Source organism: Cygnus olor, chromosome 23, assembly GCF_009769625.2.
Source record: "Cygnus olor isolate bCygOlo1 chromosome 23, bCygOlo1.pri.v2, whole genome shotgun sequence".
NCBI lineage: Eukaryota > Metazoa > Chordata > Aves > Anseriformes > Anatidae > Cygnus > Cygnus olor.
The window spans coordinates 1,494,403-1,514,812 of record NC_049191.1 but is presented as its reverse complement, the minus strand read 5'-3'; the positions used below and the strand labels follow the sequence as shown (position 1 = coordinate 1,514,812).

The window sequence follows — 20,410 nt, the reverse complement described above, 5'->3', positions numbered from 1 at the left end:
CAACCGCCCCCATTCACTCCCTGCCCCCCCAAGTCCCCCTGATCGCCCCAGCCAACCACCCCCCCACCTCCCCTGCACCCCCCCGCCCCCCCCAAGGCCCCCCCAAGCCCCCGCCCCCCCAAGCCAACCACCCGCAGCCCCCCCCGCCCCCCCAAGCCCCCCTGATCCCCCCAGCCAACCACACCCCCCCCCACCTCCCCTGCACCCCCCCCACCCCCAGCCAAAGCCCCCAGCCCCCCCAACCCCCCCCAGCCCCCTCTCCCCCGGCCCCCGCCCCCATTCGCCCCCCGCCCCCCCCCACTCACCCCCCGCCCCCTCCCTTCACTCCCCGCCCCCCCACTCCCTCCCCCGCCCCTTCCCAGCCCGTCACGTGACCCTGCCCATTCATGCCTCCCCCGCTCCCCCGCCCCGCCTTCCCTCCCATTGGCTCCCTCGGGGCCGTGACGCTCCCTCAGCGAATCAGCGGCGGGACACAGAGCGAGGGGGCGGGGACGAAGGAGGCGTTAAAACGCGCGCGCTGCCGCCCGTTGGCTCCTCCCCACGGGGAAGCCCCGCCCACTACCGGCGACCGGAAGCAGGAAGCGGCGGGGGCCCGGCGGCGCCGTGACCCGCGGGCGGGCAGCGGCGGCGGCGGCCGCGCCATGACGGGGAAGTCGGTGCGCGACGTGGAGCGGTACCAGGCCGTGCTGGCCGGGCTGCTGCTGGACGAGGCCAATAAGTACTGCGCCGACTGCCAGGCCAAAGGTACCGGCGGCGGCGGCGGGCCGTGCTGCCGCCGTCCTCCTCCCGGTGATCCCGGGGGTGGGGGGGGTGTCTGGGGACGGTAACGGGACCGGTAACGGGAGGGGGGAGGCGGGGCCGGGAGGGGCGGGGGTGCTGGGGGGAGCGCTGCCCCGGTGGGGCGGTGAATGAGGGGTGTGTGTGTGTGGGGGGGGGTTAGGCAAGGGTAATAAAAAATTAAAGCTAAAAAAAGGCAAAAAACAAACAAACAAAAAAAAAAACCACACGAATTTGGCTGCAGAGCCCGGCCTCAGCTCCGGGGACGGGAGCTCGGCGGCCTCCGGTGTCGGGGGGAGAAGCCGCGGAGCGTGGGCACGGCGCGGTGCTGGCGGTGGGGAGGGTTGGGGAGGGGGCTGGGGGTGACCCTGGGGGGGACACACGAAGGGACACGAGGGGGGGGGGGTCACCTGGTCGTGCTTTCTTCCCCGCATTCTTGGGGGCAGCCGGGGGTGTCGGTGTCCCAGAAGGCAGAGGGGAGGCACAGCCCCGACTCGTCCCCCTGCGATGCTGGAGCCTTCCTGCAGCTTGCTGCTAGGGAAGCAGAGCGTTTCCCGTAGCGAAAGGGTTAAGGGTACGCCCGTGCGTATTTAAAATCCTGTTTTAACGAGCTCTTATAGTGGTTTGGAGGCTGGGACTTGAGGCTTGTCTCCCAACAGCCCCAATAAACGAGCTCAAGTTGGGGGGTGGGGGGGTCTCTGTGTCCATCAGTGTCCAGGAGCTGCAGTGCGACCTCTAAAAGCTGCTGTTAAAACGGTGCTGTGAAGCTGTGCCCTCGGCTGCTGTGCCTCACCTGCCTGCTCTGCCACCCTTCTGCTCCCTGTAACGGGCTCTCAGCAGATCGCCAGGGAGGAAGCCCAAAAAGCAGTACCCTCGTAGTAGCAGTTTGGTTTGGCGGCCCCTCACACCTCCGCCTGGCTCTGCTCGACCACGCAGGTCGGTCACAGCCCTGCTGCCAGGGAGCCGAACGTTACTGCCTGCGAGTCTCTTATCTCGTGGCTCCTAATGCCAGCACCAAGGGCGCAGATAGCTGTCTTATCTCGTCTTCTGAGGCATGAGACAGTAATGTACACAGCAGGGACACGTTCTCATCACGGTTCCTGGTTACTCGTTGTGGTACTGTTATGTAGCTGCTCCTGCTGACAGTGTATCCTGGAAATGCAGTATTCCTGGCGCTAGCTCTTAAGTCAAAGCGTACAGTTAAGCCTTACCACCAAAGCCTTAAGCTGCTTGTGTCTGGGAAAACACCTGAGACCTGTCTGGAGGAATAGGCTGCTGTTGTACTGCGTCCTGCTTGGCAAAATAATTTTCCACTATCCTAATGAGACTCGTGGAGACGTGAGCGCGCAGTCTGGAGAGCTCCTGGCTGCAGCAGGCTGTGCCCAGCGAGCTCGCCAGCCAGGTGCCGCCCCCCCCCCCCAGCAAGTTGCTGGAGCTGGCTTGCAGCAACAGCAAAGAAGGCCTGATGGTAGTGCTTGCTGCTGCAGTGTGCTTGTGCAGAGTCAAGAGCACGTTTCATTTGATATACGGCTTAATAACGAAAACTCTGTGTAGGTCTGCACTAACGAGACCACGTGGCACTTGCTGGCTCCAGATGGTTTTCCTCAACGTTTCCAGTGCTACCTGGAAGAAAGGCTGTGCTTCTGCGCAGTTGGCTGTTTTATGGCTTTAGGCAACTGCAACTCTGGCTGTGCCAGCTGAGGTTTGAGCAGGATGCGTATATACGGAGATACTGATGACCAAAATCATCATCTTTCTTGCGAAAGTTAAACTTTTATGTGCGAGGCATTGCAATACACTTCGAGCAGGCTTTGTGTCCTTGGTTAGCTGCAGATGTTGGTGCTGCAGCTCTGTGTTGGGAGCAGGCATTCGCCAAGGTCACCACTGGAACTGGGTCGCTTCGTTAATGGTGTTGGGGGTGGCTGGAGGCAGGTGGCACTTCTTGCCTGCTCCTCCTTTGTCCGACAGCTCGTGTTCAAGGTCATAAAGATCTCTGGGCAAGTTTCAACAAAGTTGAGGGCAGAGTAAGAACCTGGCGGCTCCCCCAGCACCTGTGAAGGCAGGGCTACAATAAAACGCTGGCTTTTGATTCTGTTTTTATGCCGAACTTACCGGATCTGTAGTGTTTTGCTGCTTGATCTGCGCGTTTCAAAGCTAGCATGACACATAAGCAGAGACTGTTCAGATGCCACCCACACTTCCATTGTGCCTGTTCCCAATGACCTAACTGCTTGCTGGGTTCCATTACTGTATTTTTTCTACTTCTACATACAGAACTAAATGAGATTTCGGTCCCTGCAGGTGTCAGCTGCAGTAACTGCATGTACCCACCTGATTCCGTATCTCTACAGAGACCTCAGCATCAGTCTGGGCCCTTCTTCCCTCGTGTGTTCGGGATTCAAGTGACTTCCTCAGCACCCATGACTCCTTCCAAGGCTTTGCTTCTGCGCAGCTGTCCTGTAAGAGCCACACAGTAAGAGTGAAAGGAGAAGTGTGAGCACAGCGGCTTCCCTCAGGGCTTCACACAGCTGCCCATGGCCAGGGCTAAGTTGTTGGAGGCGAAAAAAAAAAAAAGACAGGGAAACTGGGAAAACAAGCTCAGGGTGGGTTGCTTTTGCAACAACAAACGGTGTGCAGTGCTTCAAGGCTCTTGTTTTGGAGGAAGTGGGTGAGATCTCTACCCTGCTTCTTCCTCTTTCCATTGCAAAGCTTCCGTCAGTGTTAACTGCGGGTAAAGTGGGCAGTCTGATCAAAGGGAATGGACAGGTAAGTGTGTCCTGTGCTGAAGCAGAGCATGGCTAGACTGCTTTCTGGCAGCTGAGCTTGAGTGAAGACTTCAGTGTATATGAGAAGGGTCTTCCAGTGCTTGAACAAACCAGGCTTGATCTCAGTGGCAGCCTTTAGGACATCTGGCAATGTGAGGCACAAACAGAACAGCAGAATTTATCCTTGCAAGCACTATCAAAGGTTTTCACATGATGCTATCAGGCTACTAATTGTAATGATCAAAGCAGTGTTCCTGTGTGGAGTCCTAGCACCACCTGCGATGGCACAGCTCTCCTCAGGACTACCCGGCGTGGCTAAGGTGGAAGGGTGGATGTCTTCACTAAAAGCTGGAGGGACTGAATTATCATAATCCGCTTTATTTGAAGGCCTTTGCTGTGGTATGAGTTGCTGGAGTGCAATCTTAAGGATTTTCTTAAGAGAAACAAGCTGTTGGTGAGTGGGATCCTTTCTATAGGTGCATTTCTTGTGGCAGGGGCCTTCTGAGAGCAGTTGGGGTTTCATGTGTGTAGGATGTCAGGGCTGTCAGGCAGTCTGACTGCACTGACCGTTTGTCATAAGCCAGGCTACCAAACGCCAGCATGAGCCCGGAGGCTGGAGCTGTGACGTAGGTGCAGGAGGGATGTGGTGTAATCAGGAAAATTGGTCTTGACCTCAGATGTCTTCCAGTAAGTGGAAACAGTCTTGTGTTGAGTAATACTTAAATTAACTGGAGTCTTCTCTGCGTTTCTGACTTTAAAGCTCTGTGCTGAACCAGTGCAACATACAGCTAATTCTGTTTGATTTTCTCCTTCTCCCAAACTGTTCCCCTCTGCTCTTCCAGTCCTATCTATCCAACAGGCTCCTTGGACCCGGTTTCGCTGGCACCAGAACCAGTTCCTCCAGGGAGCACCAGCGCGGACTGCTCTAGCTGTTCATCACTTAAGGTTGCCCTGTGCTCCTGGTTTGTCTGACTCTTCCCTCCGTCCCTTGTGTCTTGTGAGAGCTGCCATGCCAAAATCAACCCCTTCTTGTAACCTGAGTGGTTTGACAGAAAGCTGTTTGTTCCTGAACACTACCTGAACCCTGATCTAATGCTTCAAGCAGTTGTTTCTGAAAGAGGGGCGGAACTTTGCAATTACCTGTGAAGAGGCAGTTAAGTGCTGGATGGGATAGGAAGCGGTTGACAAACAGGAAGAGTAGGATAAGAAGCTTGTGGCTACAGCAGGTACGCTTCAGGAAGGGTGACCTCCAGTAAAATGGGGGTTAGTCATGTTGCAGTTGGTTTAATCCAGCCAAACTAGTACTAATATGAAGCACGTTGCTAATATTCAACATAAAATCTGCTGTGACTCAAATCCTCCATCAGCAGAGGAAAGCTATTGAATCACAGGTGCCTTTTTTCAGTAAAAGCAACGTGAAGAGTAACTTCTTAAATACTTGTCTAAAACAAGTGTGTCATGAAAAATCATGGGAAGAGAGAGCAGTGCATAGTGCTGCATGCTGTTTGCATGCGGTCAGCTTCAAAAATCAGAGCTGTAGGTCTAAAGCTTCTCAGCTTGCCTTAGAAAATCTTGTGTTAGGAGAAGCTTACTTAATGGAAGCTTGCCTGAAGGGGTGCATATATCTTTGTATGAATACTCATTTTAGTTCTTAGCTGTGGTCATAATATTCTGCAGTTATCAAGTGCTGCTGCTTTTGCAGTGTTCTACTGAAGAACACTGGGCTGAGAAGTCAGGGCTCAGAGGAAGATGAAATGAACTCTGCCCATGAGACTTGCTTTATCCTTCAGCGGTCTTTGTCCTGGGGGGGTCTGAGTGGTGCTGCTGTGGTGTGGGACCCTGCCTGCGAGGGAGCCCAGCTCAAACTGGGAGCCTGACCCCTGTGCTCACCTGTGTGAGGTAGGTTGCTGTAACTTCCCATCCAAGCTGCCCACCTGGCAAAAAGCATCCTCCTTTTGAGAGGGACTTACTCTGGAATTGGCTTCTGATTAGTAAAGAGTTACTTGAAATCCTTTAAGAAAATGTATGCAAAGCTGAGTCACAGAGATGCAAGTCTCTATATCTGACAGAAATAGATAACAAAGATAATCCTCTGAGTAGAGGGCATCTTGGCAAACCGTGTCTATTTTAATGCTGTTGTTGTTCTCTACCAGCTATATCGACCCATCTGTGGAGAGCCGAAGTGTGGTGAGTGGCTGCTACACCAAAGGGTGTAAATTAAGGGTCCAAAAATGCCATGTGATTCTCCAGTCATAGCTGCAACTTCAGTGGAAGTTTGTTCCTATAGTAACTGCCAGATAAATTATATAAGGTAGCAAACACACTCAGGAGCTTGTGCCAGCCTCTTCAGAAAATGCCTCTGGTTTAAAGGTAACTCATCTTCTAAAATACAAGTAGGCTATCAAAACAAGCTAGAGAAGCAAGAATAGTTGCATGTAGTCCCCTTCAGGTTGGTGCAGAATAGTGATTACTTCGTGTGTCCCAGGAAATTTAGGGCAGAAAAGCTTGAGCTTTTGAGAGAAACTGCCTTGGATCAGAGCTTCCTTTGACTGTGAAGCTGGATTTGCCTGTGCTGTTTGGCCTTTCAGTGCACTGGTAAACTGCTCACCTCTGCTATTGTCAAACTATACATTTCTGTGCTGACCAGATTATGCCCTTTTGTTATGAATATCAGGTCTTTTTTGGTGACGGATTGTGGAGTTCATTTCTAGAACAGGTTCGCATTGTAGCAAAAAGTGGCCGAGAAGCTGACTGCTATGTCAGGAGCTACAGTAAGGGTTTTGACTCCAGATCTCCAAACTCAAAAATCTAAATGGAATCTAAATATTAAAAAATACAGCTGCATGAGCAGACTTGATAGGAGAAAAATTCAAAGCTGAATTGCCTGAAAAACAGGGCTTGTTTACTACCTATTTTTTTTTTTAGCATTTCACGGTGATTCAAGCCTCCTTGAAATAAAAATGTTGCTTTTACACTAGCAACTCCTAGGCTGACTTGTGTGTGGCTTTGGCCAGACCCCAGTGACCATTCATTTATTATCAAGTCTCAGGAACACCGATGTCCTGTTCTTTGATGTTGACCATCTCTGTTAGGACGCCTTCTGTGCTGACCCCCACAGAAAATATGGAGTGCCATGGGACTTCACTGATTTTATATATTGTTAGGTGGTGTTGCCATCAGCATTGGTAATGTTAACCAGTTGTCTAGCATAGAGTCTTAGTATAGCATCTGCTTGAAATTGTTGCTTTTATGGTTTATCTACCGAAGCAATAAACATCCCTTCCTTAAAACAGCAGGAAGGACCCACCCTGCTGTTCGCAGCATCCATTTCAATTTCCTCTACTTTGCTCTGCGTCTGTATCATCGCAGCACCTCTTCAGAGAGCAAGATGGTAACAACGATAAGACTTGGGTTGAAAGCTGCTTCTGCAGGCTTACTGCTCGTTGTTAGATCTGGTGTTCTGGGAACAACAGGTCAAATTCTGCTATGTGACTGTCTTCAAAGCCACCAGGCACTTGGACAGTAGGCATTTCGGGTAAACTGCAGAGGCTTTATAACCTGTCCTGGAGAGAACTGAGCCAGCAGCATTCTGCTTGATCTGAGTTGGCCAGTAAGGTGCCTGTTGTAAACACTGTGGTTTGGGGAAACAGTACGTGGTTGCTGATAACATAGCTAAGAAGAATTTAAAGGCGAAGCTCCAAGCTGTTGTCTGGAGCTATATTTTCAACCACTGTAGGTGCCTCTGGCTCTTCCTTTTTCATGCAGAGAACGGCTAAGGCCTGTAGGTACTGCAGCAGGCCTTTATTTGGAAAAACAAACACCAAAAAAAAGGCCACTAATTTGCATGTGTTAATAGGTACCTGACATAATCAAGAGATCTTGAAGTTGAGTTTAACTGTCTTTTTCACTTGCCAGCAGAGTTTACCTTGTTTTCCCCAGATAATCTGAACACTTGACTGCAGAACAGACGTCTACAGTCGAGAGGAGAGGAAGCTGTTTTGTAACACAGCTTTTGTCATAGCTTCTCTATGAATGGAATGAATTTCAGTAAGTCATTAAGCAATCTCTTTCCAGAATAAGGAAACCACAAGTCAAAGGAAGCTCTTGGATACTTGGCTATTTCCTCATTTGGCTCTGCAAAAAGTAGGGCTTTTCAACTTTGACTTGATGAGAAATTTCCAAGTGCTGGTGAGGGCTTGTAGGAGAGGATGTGGATGTCATCTCGCTGGGACTACACCTCCCCAAGGAGCATTTCCCACATCCCCTTGCCCTGTGTGTGCAGAGGGGGTGGTTGTACCATGCCGGAGCTCAACACATGTAGTAGTGTTAGCTGGGATCAATGGGCCTGGCAGGCACACTTCCCAGTTACAGCTGGGCTTTTGCTGGATTGCCTGCAAGTCAAATGATTGTTTGTACTAAGAATATTTCATTAGTCTTTGAATAGCTGTGCGCTCTCCTTCCTGCCTGTGAAAGCATCTATTTTTCCCTGACCCCCCCCTTTCTCAAAAGAGCAGTGGCTTTGCAGCCAATTTCTGTTTTATTTTTAAATGCCTTCTGGAGGGTTATTACTGAAGGAACTTGTACAAGTAGCTTGAGCCAAAATGTAATGTCTGAATAAAGGATGAGGAGTGAATCCCCTTGGGATTCCTCGATTAAAAGCACTCCAGGGTGTGAACTTTTAGCAAGTGGCTACAGTGTGGTGTGTGCTAGCCAAGTTGGGCTTGGGTTTTAAAGGGAATTGGGAGCCTTTTCACCAAGGGCAGATCATTCAGACAGTCCTTGTAGGCATTAATGATTCAGTTGTGGGTGCTAACTTAAGCTGGTATGGGCAGCCTGGTATGCAGTGTTTATTTTGACATGCTGGGATATAAAACAGGCCATGAAACCAGCTCATGGAGGCACTGACTGGGCAGCAGAGTTTCTCACATATAGCTCCTTAGTCTGTTCTGGCTGTGGGCGCATCCTCCTTTAGAAATGCACTGTCAGGCATCCAGTACAGCTTTCTTAAGTGACAGCTGACTGGGATCTCTCTGCAACCATTCTCAGGCTAGGAATATACCCAAAGGTGGTCTCATCCAGCCTTAATATTGTGCTGGAACTGAGTGCATAGCCAAGCTCTCGAATCTGCTTTGATTAATATCCAATTCTTTTTCAAAACTGCCTTTTCCTTTAATCTCTTGTTCATCTGCAAATGGCCTTCTCCAGGAAAGGTTTGTGCGTATCTGAGGCACTGTGCAGATTAATGTGTGATTAATCAGAACTGAGCAAGTGATGCCCAGCTCTGGTTAGTGCCAAGGAACTTGCTTTGCTTTCCATGGATGTTAAAATTCAGTATAATACTGAAAGGAGCGAGCGCAGCACCAGGCTTGCGTGTCTGGTGCTGGCTGTCATTGCAGCAAACTTTAGTTTTGCATATGGAAAGCGAGTTTTCATTTGGGCCTCAAGCTCTAAAGCCATCTGGTAGCTGTGCGGATGCCAGCCTAAAGGGAACTATTTTTATGATGTTAGTGAGTGTATTCATGCAAGGACCAATTTCTTTCATGTTTCTTTCTACTGGTTTAATAAGCCAAATGCTTCTGTGAGCTGTGCCTTAAAACCTTTGGTCTATGAGGGCTCAATTTTTGTGATTCAACAAACCTGGAGGGCAGAATGCTCCCTGTGGTGTCCTGGGCCCTCATGAGTGTCCGAAGGCCTCGGGGGGAGATGAGGCCTCTGGCGGCTCCAGCAGTGCTGTTGAATGCTTGTGGTGTTCTCTCCAGTGGCTTACTGATCTAAAAGGCATTTTTCTCTGAGAAATTGTGCCTGTGGCTTTTACAAAAGTGTTCTGCCTCTTCTGTCAGTGCTCAGTTGCTTTAACTGCTGTGCAATTTTCAGCTCAGTTTAGTTTTCGGGAAGTTCAGTGCTGTAACATATGACTGAACTTGCTTCTGTAAATACCTTCACCTGGGGCTTTCTGCAAGTCAGTCACCTTGAAAATAGCATGTGAAACCGTGGGGAAATGACTGCACAAAAATCTCCCCTGCCAGATCTCTCTGGGTGCTTCCTCATGCGATTTCTAGAGCGAGCTCCTTCGCTGCAGCCTCAAAAGGGGGAAGTGGGAGCCTTGTTTACATTGGCACCAAGGCCAGCCTCCCCCTCGCCCTTCAGACTAAACACTTCTTGAGAAACAAAGTGGTAAAAACACTGTTTTGGCTTTAAGGTTGGGGGCACTAGGTAGTGAAGCTGAAGGCCTGGTAAAGGTATGCGTGTGGCTGGGCTGGTGCCCCTAATTTGGGCTGACCAGGGCCTTGGGGCTTCACCCACTGCTTCCTCAGCAGCCTGGCCAGCACTGGCCATCTCACATGGGGTAACCCTGCCTCTAGAAGCAGCCCCGTAACCTTCCCTGCTGCCCAGGGTGCCAAGTGGTAGTTTCAACCAGCACAGAGCTATTTGGGCTCTGATAGCTGGGCAAACTTCATTTGTCTCGTTGCTACTGCTTGCTCTGCTCATCACTGATTATTCAGGAGCTCCTCTTGCCTGTTGCATGCGGTCTTGCTGTGTTAACCTTCTGCTGCTGCCTCTTGTGCAGCTGCTTATCTTAAAGCAGCTTTTTACTCTGGAGGGGTGTAGCTGTGTCTTGTTCCTCTCTGAGAGACCTCAGGCAGTGTTTCAGAGCTGTCCGAGTACCTGCTGCGCACCCACATGTCCGTGGGCAGACTGCTCAACTTGTGGGGTCACCACCTTCCTCCTGGCTCAGGCCACAGGAACAGCCCCACATTGCCAAAATTCTGACCTCTCTTCTGCTCTGTTGGTCTGAAGTCCTCCTCATGGCACTTCTTGGCACTGCAAGTACTGCTGGGACAGCCCTCATGGAGGAGAACTGCCCTTCATTGTGTAATATCTGCATTTACCACCAAGTGTTAGCTGCTGGGAGGCTTTCAGAAATCCTCTGTTTAAATGTTAGCTAGTATAATGGAGCTGCTTCTACACCAGTGTCTCCCAGAGTGGCACCTACCGGCTGCAGCAATGGCCAGCTGTTATCCCAGCACTCATCCCTTGCTGTTTCAGGTCCTGCATCACAGCTGGGGTGACACCAACACAGGATGGGTGTCACAGAACCATTGAGTCACTCTCATCCTGTGTCGCAGGGTAGGAGGCTGCAGGGGCTTGAACTAGCCCATGTGACAAACTTGAGCTGATTACTATAACCCTGATGCAGTATCTAGCTGACTATTAATCCTTTTAGTCCTATAAAAGCTAAATATGTCTAGAGTTTAAATCTAACCTTGAATCTCATGCTTAATCCTACCATCAGTCTCTCATATTATAGCTTTCAGGAGCAGTTAAGATGAGACAGGGTCTGTCTGGGAGAGAATGCTACCGAATAAATCAAATGGAGGATCGGAGTTTCTGGCTTTACTTCAGTGGGCTACAAGCATAATGCTGAGCAAACCTCAGACCATTTATTTCCATGTGTTTCTTTGGCATGCTGAGGTGATGCTAATAGGATGGACCTCTCCTTTTATTTAATCACTTCTAGACTTGGGTAGATGTAACACGTTGAGGTGCAGTCAAGAGGATGCTTCTATAAGGTGTACACCAAGAGCTGTTCCTAGGCAGGGAAATGACTTTGATGAGCATCATTAAACCAGTGCCTTTCCAAAGGATCACTTCTAGTGAAAAGGCAGAAATAAATGTTGGGCCAGGCCAGAAAACTCAGGAAAGCTCTTTCAAAAAAACACAAAACTGGATAGCTGCAAGAAATTTTTCTGGGGATACGTTATGGGTTGCATGCCTCTGCCTTGGAAGGGACCATGAGCCAGTGATTGCCTTATTAGCGTTAAATCCCTCAGGATACTCTGGACTTCCCCAGTAAATTGGAGTTAAACTTTAACGTTCCTGGATATGCTAGATGGCTGTTAAATTCAGTGCTGCTTTTCTTGGGCTTTGAAATTACACTTTCCCCCTCTTTCTCCTCCCACTTCAGTATCATTTGCTTTGAGGATTGCTATTTTAACTATGGCAAGGAAAGGCAGAATAACTCATCTGCAGTAATGTCTGTAGTCCCTCTAAAAGTATTTGTTAGATCAGCTGTGCTAATCGGGTACATCAGCAAGGAAGCTTGACTTGGAGCAGCCCTTATTCTGTAGCAATAAAAGTGCATCTCATGCTCCTGGACAGGTGGAGGGAAATGGGGAGCTCTTCACGTATCTGCTGTGGTTAAAGCTGTTCTGCTCCAGAGCTGAAGGCTCTTGGTTCTTATTCAGGATGTGGCTTTGCTGTAGGCACCATTAGCCACAACAATACCCAGCTATGACTTAACCATGCAGATGGCAGCTCCAGCCAGGTTATCTTGTATTTAAACCTGCTTGTCTCACACTGCAGAGGACTGCTTCCAAAGCTGGTCTTCAGTGGGACCGAGGGTTTCAGTGGCTGGGGTCTGTGCTGGCCCTGACCGGGGACGGGGCTGTGCTGGGCTGCGGAGCCCCTCGTCCCCCCTGTGATGTGCTTTAGCCTTCCTTCAGAGAACTGTTTGCAGTGAGTAAAACAACTCGTTAATCTTTCCCTCATGGTTCTCTTCCCTGGCATGATCTCCCTTCCACACCTCAGAGCTCTCCTGCCTGCCTGAAAGCCGCATGCAAAGTGAACCTGATTAGAGCTGTAGAAACTGGGGAGTGAACTGTTCATCGGTCCTGGGCCAGGATCTGGCCTGGGGGTCAGAGCACCGGGCTTTGTGCTGCTCTCCTTACTCATCTGCATCTTCCTGCACAAGGCCAACAGAGAAGACTTGATGCAAATCATAAGTTTTATGCTGCTTTTCCTAGAGCAATAGTGGATATTCTGGAGCTGATTCTCAGATAACCCTATCGCAGTGGAAAGGTTCTCCGTTGTTAAAGCAGGAGCAGACCTATTTTGCCATGACTGTTTAAGCAAGGGGAAATTAAGGTTTGTGGTCTTGAGTGGTTTGAATGCTTATTTTGTTCCCTCTTCCCCTTGGAATTATTTGTGTAGAGCTCTCAAAATGGAAGAGGGAGGTAATAAAATACTGGTTCTAACTATAGTCATTGGGAGACAATCTTTAAACATTCTGCTGCTGTCTAATTCAAACTTCTAACCTGGACTCCTCAGTCCCAGTTCACTTGGTGCAGTTTCTCAGTTGCTCAAGGTAACTACGGATTGACTGGCTGGTATGAAACACTTTTATCTCTTTGCAGGGCCACGATGGGCATCCTGGAATATTGGTGTTTTCATCTGTATTCGTTGTGCTGGGATCCACAGGAACCTAGGAGTTCATATATCCAGGGTAAAATCTGTCAATCTTGACCAGTGGACACAAGAACAGATACAGGTAATGCAAGTGAAATGAATGGATTGTTGTAGTAGCGGGGGTTTGTAAGCTGGGAGGCAATGAAGTCTCAGAGACCAAAGAGGTGGGAAGTGAAGCAAAAAGATAATTGGGATGAGTTAAATTGGGAGGGGAAAATGTCATAATTACAGCCTCAGCAAACAGAGCAAGGACAGACACTTTGCAGGTTTCTGTAAAACTGCTAAGGGCTGCTGTTGTCTGTAGCTGCTGCTCACCTCCTTTCCTTGAGGCTTCCAGAAGGCAAATACTGGACTTCCAGTTCGATGTTAGGTTGCTAATGTGATACTTATTTTGCCTTAAAATACTATAATGCAGTGCTCAGGGCTGGCTAATTCTATAGGGGTCATAGCAGCTGCATCAGGGATTCCCAACTGGTAGGCTTGCACCAAAAGCCTGAAGAATAGCTTTCATGTGCAGAACAGACTTCAGAAGTCTACACGCACCTTCTAGTTAACATGGATAGATTCTTGCTTGGTAGCCTGGCATGTTGGTGTAAGAGCTTTAATGTCTGTGAAACTGTTTAAGAATTCTTTTGAATTGCAGTGCATGCAAGAGATGGGGAATGGAAAAGCAAATCGTCTTTACGAAGCCTTCCTGCCGGAGAACTTCAGGCGACCTCAAACAGATCAGTATCCTTTCTTCCTCTGCTGCTGGGGAAACATGGAGAGTTTTCACCTTGTTGCTTAGTAGCTGGCCTTGTTGCATAGGAGGCTTAACTTGATGTGCATGGGCATCAGCTGTGAGAACAAATTCCTAGCTAGGCACCTTCTGGCATTGCTTTAGCCACAGGCCACTTGCTTCCAAAACAAAGTGGAAGAGCTAGAAGGATTGTTTCTAAGCTGTGAAGGCGGAGAACTGGAACATGAGTGTTACAACCTAAGCTATTGTGTGAGATGCACTTTAGAGTCTGTGGCAAACAGGATCTTAAATGCTCAACCCTCCTTAGTGGAGACAGCTGAAAAGATTCAACACTTCTGAAAATGAAGCTGTAATTTTCTATTACATCTATTACATAAGGGTTTCTAGATAGGTAGTGCAAGGAGTTTTACAGATGTGAACCTAAGAGGCAGGAGCACCTCTCTTCGCAGTTTTAGTCTTAAGCTGGTGATTGAGGTGCTCTTGTATGCATCAGATCCATTTGTGTGACCACTGTGTCTTGTGCTGATGACATGTATGCTCTTAAGTGATGTTTAAAGTAAATACACATCAAAGAAAAAAGCACAGTAGGAATTAAGCCCTGATTTAGTGTACCTTTTATAGCACTGTCATGCTTTGAATAGTCCAAAGGAGCAAAAATTGAGTAGCTAAAGTAGTTGGATCCAGGACTAAATTATTTTAAAGTTACTGCTGGAAATGCTCTTTAGACATTCATTAATTTAGTTACAGCTTGTACCTTGTATCCGTTTGTTAAACAATGCTATTCAAATCTTCCATTCTTGAATCATTTGTCTTTAACAAGCTTCTTGCAGAGCTGTGGAGGGCTTCATTCGTGATAAGTATGAAAAGAAGAAATACATGGACCGAAGTATTGACATCAACGCATTTAGGGTTAGTTCCTAATCACTTCTATGAAGGCTTGAGTACTTGTTAAGTGTAGGTCTGTCTCATGAGTAAGCAGTGAGTGTATGAAAACGGGTTTAAATTTCCTGTATTAGTGACTAATTTCTACAATGCTAATCAGATTCAGTCATTCTGTAGAGAATAATTTAAGTTGGAAGGGACCTCTGAAGGTCAGAGCAGGACTAATTTCAAATGTAGGTCTTTATATATCTGTGCTGTTGGATGGGTAGCTTGCTAGGAGTTTGAAATGAGCAAAAGATTGAGGCTTTTTAGGTTAGTAACAGCACATAAAGCTCTATTCTTATTGCATGATGTGAGCTTTGACCTCATGTCAGTGTTTTTCTTTACAGAAAGAGAAGGATGACAAATGGAAAAAGAGTAATGAGCCAGTATCAGAAAGAAAACTGGAACCTATCATCTTTGAGAAGGTGAAAATGGTAAGACCAGAAGGCATGGCCATCGATCAATTGTAAAGACTTGTCTTGAGCAGGACGGAGGTATTCCAGCTTCATATGGAAGCATTTTTTCAGGCCTCAGTCATAGCAGTGGATGCATTAAGTCACACTAATGGTAGTAGCTTGTTTTCCACTGCTCAGACGGATACTGAGCAGATGTGTTCTGCTTCGCAGTGCAGAGCAGATTGGAATCCAGCTACTCCCTGCTTAGCTTTCTAACTTGAGCTGTTATTTTTCCTACTTTAGAGCATGCTTAAGTTTGTTGATGGGTTCCAATATAACAGGACAGTAAAACAACTTTGGAGTACTTGCTCTGAATTTCTGTTCACTTTCAAAGCGTTTATGTCCACTGGAAAAAGGATTTTTAAGGGGTTTAATCTCTCATTAAAGCCTCTGATACATCAGAGTAAAAACAAGACTTGAACAAGACTTCTGGTGTTCTTTCCCTAGCCTCAAAAGAAAGAAGAAACCCAGCAGTCTAGAAAGAGTTCTCCTAAGTCTACTGAACCAGTAATGGACTTGCTAGGACTTGGTAAGAGCCTCTCCAGCCTTATTGCACTTGTTAAATTGCCCCTGTGTGCCATCTTTTGGTCTTGTGAATGTAGTGAACTTTGAGTACTTGATTTCCCTCTCAGGTCACTGCAGCAGAAACATCTCTCTTCCCTTTTGCTGGTGCAGTGGCTGTAGTATTACAGGAGCACTTAATGGTCTCCGAACACCATGTGGCTCCTGGCTACTCTGAGGTTAATAGGACAGACATGGCACAGTGTGCTTCCTTGGTCCTAAGCCAGTTCCTTTCCTTCACCAGAAGGGAGAGCGAAGAGCTGGCAGTGTGCTGGTTGAAGTAGGTTACAGGTCAGGTCACTGGGTTGAGTGGCATATGTGCAAACTGCTTAATTGGCAAGGAGGTTGCCCCTCAGCCTCAGGCCATCTGTGTGCCTGTCCATCACAGCTTTCTCTCTCCCAGATGCTCCCGTGACGAGCACCCTTACAAATGGCAGGCCTAGCAGCTTAGAGAAGGATCTTGATCTTTTTGCATCAGTGACATCGAACTCTGACTCCAGGAAGGTAAGCAGGGAACATCAGTGTTTGCCAAAGAGATGCTTGAATGAGGAGACAGTGATCTCCACCTTCCCTCAGTGCTGAATGCAGCTGATGCACTTGTGCTGTCTCCTTCTCAGGTCACTGGTTCTATGCCAACGTCTGGAAGTGCCGGTTCTGTTCCTGAAAACCTGAACCTCTTCCCTGAGCCAGGAGGCAAAGGGGAAGAAGTGGGGAAGAAGCAGCTCTCTAAAGACTCTATCCTCTCCTTGTACGGCTCTCAAACACCTCAGCTGCCTGCGCAAGGTAACAGATCTCAGAATAGAGCAGTACACTAATTCAGAGTGGGTGGGGGTGTCCTGATAGCTGACAAGCAGGGGTGTGGGAGTGTAGGTGGTCCTTGAGAACTGGTGAGGAACATAATGAGCTGTGTAGCCTGGATGTCATGGCCAAGTGAGTGTTGCGGCAGTCTTTGATTTGAAGGTCAGCATTTCAGCCCCAACAGTGAGTGTAACACTTCTTCCCTTTGTTTCTCTCTTTCAGGAGCAATGTTCATGGCCCCTGCTCAGATGGCGTATCCCCCAGCAGCTTACACAAGCTTTCCAGGAGTGGCCCCCTCCAGCAGCATGATGGGAGGCATGATGGCACCCTCGGTGGGAATGATGGCCCAGCCTGGGGCTGCAGGGATGGTGACCCCCATGGCCATCCCAGCCGGATACGTGGGCAACGTGCAGGCGGCTGTCATCGGTGTCCCCAACGGGATGATGGCTGCGCAGCAGGCTGGCTACGTGACCGGCATGGCAGCAGTACCCCAGCCCGTCTATGGTGTGCAGCCAGCACAGCAGCTTCAGTGGAACATCACTCAGGTGAGGTGTGATCTGCTGCTGACCCAAGGGTGGATGGAGGGCAGGGGGGAGGCACAGGCAGTAATCTCCCTGTCACTTGTGCTCTCATAGCCTGTCTCCTGGGGCTGGGTGAGGCACACTGATACTGCAGGCAGGAATCTAAAAGCAGTTAACTTATTCGGTGATCTCAAGGTTCATGGTGGAGACCAAAAATCAGTGTAACATCAGCTGAAATGAGAACTTCCTCACCCTGATAGATGGGCACGCACCTGAGAAATTGCTAGGTAGTGATCCTCATTTATCTAGGGATAAATGGAAAACAAAACCTTGACTCTCACTTCATGTAAGTATTTGAGGAGAGATGGAACTAAATGGCAAGCTTGTAGACAAAACTAATGTCCTGTATAGAAACTAGAGCTTCATGTGGGCTGAATGATAGAGGTTTGCGTTCATGCAGTAGCATCAGGCTGCATCTGTGTTCCGTGCCTTGCCAGAGCTGAAGGAGCTGGGCTGGGGACTCACAGGCTGATTTGAGGTATAGCAGGGGGTGTTATAAAACCCTGTTGTGAATCAGGAGGAGTGCTACTAGCACTAGCACCAGGTGATTCATGCTCTTCTAAGAGGCTGCTTAGCACAGCAAAGAAAGGTCAGATAATAGCACACACCGTGTTTCAGCAGTGCCTTGGGTTCTGTAATATGAAAGGTGTGTGTACTTGAGAATGAGTGGAGTCTGCTTTTGTAAGTCTAACTTGGGGTTGACTGTAGAGGACCCTAACCTTTTAGGGTATCCTTAAATGAAGCTTTATTGCCTCGTTTAAGTGTCTGTTCACTGCAACTTTTTACAAGGATTTGCTTAAGACTAATATGTTGGGGAGCAAGAGTTTTAGGGTAGCTGACTGCTGTGGGCTGGCATGTTTTCCCTGGCGTAGCCCTGACTTTCTTCTCTTCTCCCCTTTGCAGATGACCCAGCAGATGGCTGGGATGAACTTCTATGGAGCTAATGGTATGATGGGATATGGACAGTCAATGGGTGGAGGAGGTGCCCAGGGAAGCAATCAGTCCCTCAGCACTCAGATGTGGAAATGATCCCATGCGTTGTGACCATTTTTGCCTTCTGTTCTGTTCTTCAAAACTGCTCCATGAGACATTCAGGGTTTTTTCTTTCTGGCTGGCGGCCCAGCCTGAACCTCTTTCCATAACTGAGACCCATCTCTGCCTTTTCACTGTCAGACACGGTGAAACCTCAGTGACCAGAACATGAGCTCCCCTGTATTTAGCACAGTCAATGCACACTTCTGGGGTGGACCCCCTCCTTGCACAAACCTCCACTAATGCTTCTGGGTAGCACTTAATGTCCTGGGGTCTTAGCAGAGGTGTGACTGAGGAACTTGGGAAATCTGTACTTAATAATACTGCCTGTAATTTCAGGCCTTTTAAGAACCACTTAAACTCTAGTATTAGTAGGGGTTTTGGTTAGCAGAGGGGTGGAAACCTTGTTTGGTGCTGAGGAACTGGATTTTAACCCAAGCCCGGGGCAAGCAAGCCTTGCTACCTCTTCCCTCGAGCAGCGTTCTCTGGAGCTGAGGCCTTGCTGTGCTTGGCTCGCCAACCCTCATTGGAACCAAAGTCATTTTGAAGACCCCTCTCCCTCCCCCCATGAGCAAGCAGGATTCTCGCACAGTGTGGGGGCAAGCTGTTTGGAATGTGAAACTTGCACTTCAGAGTGGCTTTTCTGTCTAATCTGTGGTATCGATGTATTTAACTTTTAACGAACTAACTGAGAGTTAACTTATCAAGGGCTGAGAGCCCACTGCAAGTTTTCTTACACTTTTAAAATGACTACGACATCCTAATTTATACTTTTTTCATATTTTTTTGTTCCTGTGTAACCCTGGTACCCCTTCCCAGCTAGCTTTAGACATTTTAATCTAGGCATAAAAAGTGGGTGGGTCAGATTTCTTTCCTCATCTTCAGTAGAACACAACTGCTTAAACTCATCAGCGTGAGCAAGAAGTCGGACTTCTGCGGTCTACTCTCTCCTGTGTATATGTAAATTCCCAAATAAAACATTGCAGTGAAACCTCAACTGACTTATCTTGTTTTTCAAACAGCATAACAGATTGTGTTGAATGCCGCTCTCCCTGGTGCGAGTTGTTCACTTCAGGTGTCGGGATTGGGAGCCTTTCATCCAAATCGGACTAGCTCCATCTGCTTTGTAGCAAGGCTGCGTCCCAAATGTCAGGCAAGAACAGTGTTTGCCTGAAAGCTGAGGGCTAGGCAGCCTGCAAAGAGCCAGGCTCAGCAGGGGCGAAATCAGGTCAGTTGACAGTTTTATATACAACAGAAACCTGCAGCTCAGGGGTGCGGGTAGATGCAGCATTCCTGCAGCTGGGAGGAATGGGAGAACTGCAGCTCCACACTGCAGTTCAATAAAACCTGACCAAGGTCTATTCAAAAGGTACATTTTAAGCTTTCAGAGAAAGGGTTGGGGGGATTTTGAGTCATGTAAAGAAGGCCAGTTTTCTTAGGGCTGTGGGTGGCTGTGCGCAGCTGCAGGAGAGCTCGGTGAATTGTGAGCTTCAAGCTGATGTTACTCTGCTTGCATATTAATTATGGTGCATATTAATTATGGTATTTCTTTCCTCCAGTAAAAACTGTTCTTTTCAGGTGGGGAAAGAAAGGCTGGTCTGTCAGAAAAGAGGGTTTCTTCCTCCTCCCTAACATCCCTGTTTTGGGGGAGAGGGTTGGCTCCAAGCTACACACGGTTTGCAGCTGGATGCTTTGTGAAGCTCAACTCAAGCCCAGAAGTTGTTTTCAAGCTGGCTTTAATCATCTTCACTTGCTGCCCCAGTACTGTACATGCAGGTACAAGCCAATGAAAATGTGAATACTTCAGTTTGTTCCTCCTTGGGAAAACTGGCTAAGAATATTTTACAAAATAGCGTGCACCCTCACAGCCATCAGTCCTGCTGCATATAAACCACAAAAATACAAGAGTTTTACATTAAGAAAGACCACGCACATATAAAACATTACATAACACAAGTATAAAATTGCCATTTGCTTTTTTTTAAATCTATAACCATTCTCAAGTATCCATCACAAGCCCATCCCCTTGTCTGGAATACAGAACTGGGGCTTAAAGAAGCCCCTGGTTCACCCCTTGGTGGCATTTATTTTAAGGTGGAGTTGTTAAACTTATGAATCTGTCATCAAAGCAAAGTTTACTACAAAATGAGTGGATTAGTGAAGGCAGCCAAATCTGTTCACTAATGCAATTACATTCTGACTTCCAAAAGTGAAAAGCTACCCAGGGTAAGTACTGTGAGTTCTGCACCTAACTCTCCTTTTCCTCTTAGGTCCCAGTACACAGAGACCCACAGCTGGCGTCTGCCGCTCAGAGGGGGAGATGTCTGCTACCTGCTTTGTCTGAGGTTGGAAGCTAAGCTCGTAGTAGCAATTAACTCGTGGCTAATGGTGTTCTGACAACTCTCCAGTCTAATCCATCTCTCTTGGTTTAGGTAATTCTTTCCAATGCAGTTTGTTGGGTACTTTAGGAGTGAAAATGTGAAGTAGCATAGGTTTCTGTATGTGTATGGTTGGATCGCTTTGGTGTGATGC

At 48.2% G+C, this 20,410-nt stretch overlaps 1 protein-coding gene across 1 annotated transcript; it reads left to right on the top strand.

The window, feature by feature from the left end:
* The first annotated feature begins 537 nt into the window (after positions 1 to 537).
* Positions 538 to 18,875, top strand: SMAP2 (small ArfGAP2). The gene is made up of 10 exons (XM_040535251.1): positions 538 to 744; positions 12,737 to 12,870; positions 13,432 to 13,517; positions 14,358 to 14,436; positions 14,799 to 14,885; positions 15,354 to 15,435; positions 15,871 to 15,971; positions 16,085 to 16,250; positions 16,488 to 16,810; positions 17,750 to 18,875. Exons 1-10 carry the CDS (start codon positions 642 to 644, stop codon positions 17,873 to 17,875), a joined length of 1,287 nt encoding a protein of 428 aa, XP_040391185.1. The 5' UTR covers positions 538 to 641; the 3' UTR covers positions 17,876 to 18,875.
* Positions 18,876 to 20,410: the final 1,535 nt, after the last annotated feature.